The following is a 4,150-nucleotide window of genomic DNA, read 5'->3' on the forward strand; positions in this document are numbered from 1 at the left end:
GGGGGGGGGGGCGTGAGCAGGGGCAGGAATGGGAACATGGGGAAGAGCTCGTTTGCTCCCCTGGGAGGGGATGAACCAAGAAACTAAAGCATCACTGAGAGGTTTTCTGAGATCCACAGTCCCCCCCGCCGCTCCAAACACCAGGGCTGGGTGCAGAACACAGCATTCTGTTCATCCCCTCCACAGCTCCCACCAGCCAGCTCTGAAGCTATGTGTCCCTCTCAAGACAAAATGCTCCCTGAAGCAGGTCTGGGCCTGGCCCCTCCTGTATCCCTAGCCCTGCTCCTGATCTGTCTCAGCCACTCAGCTGCTGCCCACCTGAGCCTCGAGGGAATCTTCCTGAAAGTACAAATGCTCAGATTCCTTCTGTTCAGACAGGTAGTGCCCCTGTCTCAAAGGCAGGGGCTGGGATGGAGTTACTCTTCCCACCCCACCCAGCCTTTGCCAGCCAGGACACCCATGAGAAGCAGGGCAGGAATCCCCTAGGGCAGCTGCCACTCCTTCCACTGGGTAGGACAAGGGATTCCGTGACACTTTGGGACATTGGCCACCATCCCATGGACTGCAGGATTTAAACTGCAGACCTCTGTGGGGGCCAAGACAACCAAAGATTCAAGTGAAAATGGAACCCAGTGGTGCAACTCTGAGCCAGAATCCAGACCACCGCCCGTAACCACCTCTAGGAAAGCAAGGCTTCCTACCCCTCGGGCCTCTCCCAGGTGGCCCTGACCCTGTGCTGTGGGCCCAAGCAGGCCACGTGTCAGGGAGCAGAAGGGAAGTTGGTCCTGAGCAGTTGGTCCTGGCTAGGCCAATCCTGCCTTAGAGAAGAGAGAAATAACCAATACCCCTGGGAAGGAATTTGGAGAAGGGGACCAGAAAAGACAGGGACAGGTTTGGGGGCATAAGCTCATTGCTATCCTTTAGCCACCCCTTTTCATCCAGGAAGCTCCCAGCCCAGAGTAGATGCCCTAGGACAGGAGGAGGCTGCACAGGGCTGCCGCTGGGGGGAGGGGGTGAAACCTGGGCTTTCACTCTGAGCCCCATGCACACACACTGCCTAGGTGCTGACGCCCTGCCCTCGAGCCCTTACCGCTGCTGCCCTGGACCCTCCCCCTCCACTGCAGGAAGCCCTGCCCTCACATTTACATCACTAATGTCCATCATAGGTGAGTGTCCTGGGAGCATCCCAGAAATTATTTCAGATACTTGGGTACAGAACTAACAATTGTTTAGTCCCTTCTGTTTAGTCCCTTTCTAGTCCTGGCACATTAAAAACCAGAAACCAATCACTTCTCTCACACCCTCTGGCAGAAGGGTCCCATCAGCAGGGTCTGTGCCACCACCCCTGACCTTCTGCACTGGGAGGCTTGTGTACACCTTTGCCTACCACAGAGCAGGTGGACCCTGGCCCCTCCTCACAGCTGTGTGGGAAGAGGATTGGGCCATTTTTAAATGAAACTAAGGTTCAGAAAGACTCTCTCTTGCCCAAGTTACGTAGTCCTTGCAGGAGCTGGGATCCCATCTCCAGTCTCCTGTGTATCTTGGGCAAGTCGCTCACCCTCTCTGAGTCTCATTGTCTCCCCATGTATACGCATGTAACAGTACTATGGGTAGGACAAAATGGGACAGGGACCCGGAAGACCCTCCGGGGAGCTCTGCCAGCTCTAGGGAAGAGACCCAACCTGCTTCGCGGAGCCCTGCTCGGGCCCCTCCCCAGGCGAGTGGGCGGCAGCCGGCCCACTCCCGGGCTCCTCCCCCGCTGCGGGCGCTGGTGCCCATCTGGCGGTGCGCGGGACCGGGACGCCCGCACTGAGGGGCCAGGGGACCCGGACGCCCGCCAGGAGGGGCGTGCCCCCAGGTACCCGCACTCACCGAGGGCCCCAAGGGACAGCAGGGCGGGGAAGAAGAGCTTCATGTCTGGGCTCTTGAGGCGACTGCGGGAACGAAGGCTCTGCCACCTGCGCTCGCTCTGAACCCGTTTATCCAGCGCTTGGTGACCTCACGAGGTTAGCCACGCCCTGCGGCCCACCTCCCCCTCCCCCCTCCCCAGGTCTACCAGTTCCTTGAAGGGAAGCAGCAGCAGCGGGGAGAGGACAGAGGAAGCCGGAATGGTGCCAGGGCTGGGCTTGGAACACCCGAGAGGATACCCAGCCCACACCCACCTCTCAAGTCCGCCCTGGTGCTGCCTGGATTTGGGATGTTTTTCCTCTCCCACTAGTCTGCAGCCCCTGGGGAGTGGCAGCCCGTAAGTTCTGCCCTCCCTCTGGTCTCAGTGCTTCCTAGAGAGTGGGACACAGAGAAGCGGTCCTAAGGTGAATCTTTGTGGATCACCTTGACTGTACAGATGGTATCTAAAGTGCTTGGGAGCCAGTTAGGACAGAAGGATGCCCCTCCATCTGCACGCAGCAGCCAGCCCAGCGTTCGAAAGAGGACTCGCTGCCTGGCCCGAGGTCCGCAGCAGGCTGGCACAGCTAGCGGAGGTAACAGAGGCTGCCCATTGTCTGACCCAGGCTGCCCATGGGGCCCTCCTGGCCCTATTGAGACCACAACACAACTCCCAGAAAACAGAGCCAGAGGCCTCCGTGACCAACAGCTGTCTCCCGGTTCCCTCATCTACCAATGCAAAGGATAGCCTACCACTTGTTTTGTTTTCGTTTTGTGGCAGTATGAGATGGGAGATGGGAATCTCATTTTGATAAATGTCCTATTTTGTCCTCAGTACACAAGCCGACCCTGTTTCAGGAAGCTGGTTTTAAATTCTAAAACTAGAATTCTGCTTCTACATCTTTTAAATACACTCCCTTGATGCACAATGGCTCACATACAGGGGTCTCCAGTGCAGCCCTGCTTATCATTCACTGATTGCAAGCAAACTAAATGTCCATCACGGTGTGTGTCGGGGGGGCGGGGGTCACAAAGAGCAGGGGTCCCTGACCCCCGGGCCGCGGACAAGTACTGGTCCGCATGGCAGGAGGTGATCGGCGGAGAGCAAGCAAAGCTTCATCTGCCGCTCCCCATCGCTCCCCATCGCTCGCATTACCGCCTGAACAACATTCCTTCACCAGCCCCTCCCCGCCCCGTTCCATGAAAAAATTGTCTTCCACGAAACTGGTCCCTGGTGCCAAAAAGGTTGGGGACCTCTGACATAGAGCATGGTTCTGTGCCTACAGGGGGACACACTGGAGGCCCCAGAAAGAGCAGGCCACCCTGCGTGTATTGATGTGAACTTAGCTCCAGGAGATGCTAAGTGAAGAAGTCAGGTACTAACAGTGAGGGAAATCACAGGTCATCTACACATTCCCTCTACTCTTTAGTCTGGACAATATGTTATTCTGAAATCTGCTTGTCCTGAAAAGCTGGTCTTGACTCTTTGCTTAGACTACTTGGTACAAAAAGCATTTCTTGGAGCAGAGGGGCAAGACCTAGGGAGACAGCACTGTTGAGAGTGGGCATGTAGCGAGCAGCACTTGGCCACGGAGAGGCAGAGCCAGCCCAAGTCTTTGAGGCCCTCAAGGAGGCTGTGGGGCCCTTCTGTCTTGGGTGTGGATCCTGCCAAGGCACGAGAGTGGTGTCTGACCAGGGATCCTGCTTGATGGGCACAAGAGTGGGGTCCGAGGTTCAGCACTAGAATCACCAGCCAGGCTTTGGGGTGACAGATCCAGGGTCTCTCATTGTTTGGAAATATAGTGTCGCAACATTAAAAGTTGCTTTCATCAATAATTGCAGTAAGCTGTTTCAAAAATAATGAAGTAATACAAAACTGGCTAGGTCTCACGAGCACTGAAACATCTTTTTACATAAATTAGCAATTTGGCTTTGCCTTTCCATGATTATAAAAGAATTAAGAAATGTCACAACCCATGCCTGTATCTCCAAGCGCAAATTAGAAAAGGGATGTGTTGGGAGGTCAGAGGCCTCTAGATCCTCTTATGTCTGCTGGCGGGAACACAGAGAACCTGGGGCCAAAACCGAGAGGCTGAGCTTAAGGGCCGCCCTGGGGGCAGGACTGCAGCAGGCAACAGGGCAGACTGTTTGCATGCTGTGTCTTCGGAACTGGAACGGCCCAGCCTCAGGCCAGGGATGTGCTCAGCTGAACACCTGCAGGGCAGCCCCCAAGGCCACCTGCAGGAGAAGCTGATGAAGGGGGTGG

At 56.1% G+C, this 4,150-nt stretch overlaps 1 protein-coding gene across 4 annotated transcripts in view; it reads right to left on the reverse strand.

The window, feature by feature from the left end:
- Positions 1 to 2,048, reverse strand: part of LTF (lactotransferrin) — a 29,479-nt gene extending 27,431 nt beyond the window's left edge. Inside the window, exons 1-2 of one of the 4 annotated variants that reach the window (XM_007470251.1) lie at positions 1,869 to 1,915; positions 142 to 146 (exon numbers count right to left, since the gene is read on the reverse strand). Coding sequence is in view for 2 of the 4 variants with exons in the window: in XM_007470249.1 (XP_007470311.1) it covers positions 1,678 to 1,682; positions 1,869 to 1,915 (52 nt within the window). In the remaining 2 variants the exon portion in view is untranslated. Of the gene's footprint in view, positions 1 to 141; positions 147 to 1,677; positions 1,683 to 1,868 lie in introns of all 4 variants that reach the window. The other 3 variants (XM_007470249.1, XM_007470250.1, XM_007470248.1) reach the window with 3 other exon arrangements.
- Between the last annotated feature and the right edge of the window lie 2,102 nt (positions 2,049 to 4,150).

Source organism: Lipotes vexillifer, unplaced genomic scaffold (assembly GCF_000442215.2).
Source record: "Lipotes vexillifer unplaced genomic scaffold, Lipotes_vexillifer_v1.1 scaffold942, whole genome shotgun sequence".
NCBI classification, from domain to species: domain Eukaryota; kingdom Metazoa; phylum Chordata; class Mammalia; order Artiodactyla; family Lipotidae; genus Lipotes; species Lipotes vexillifer.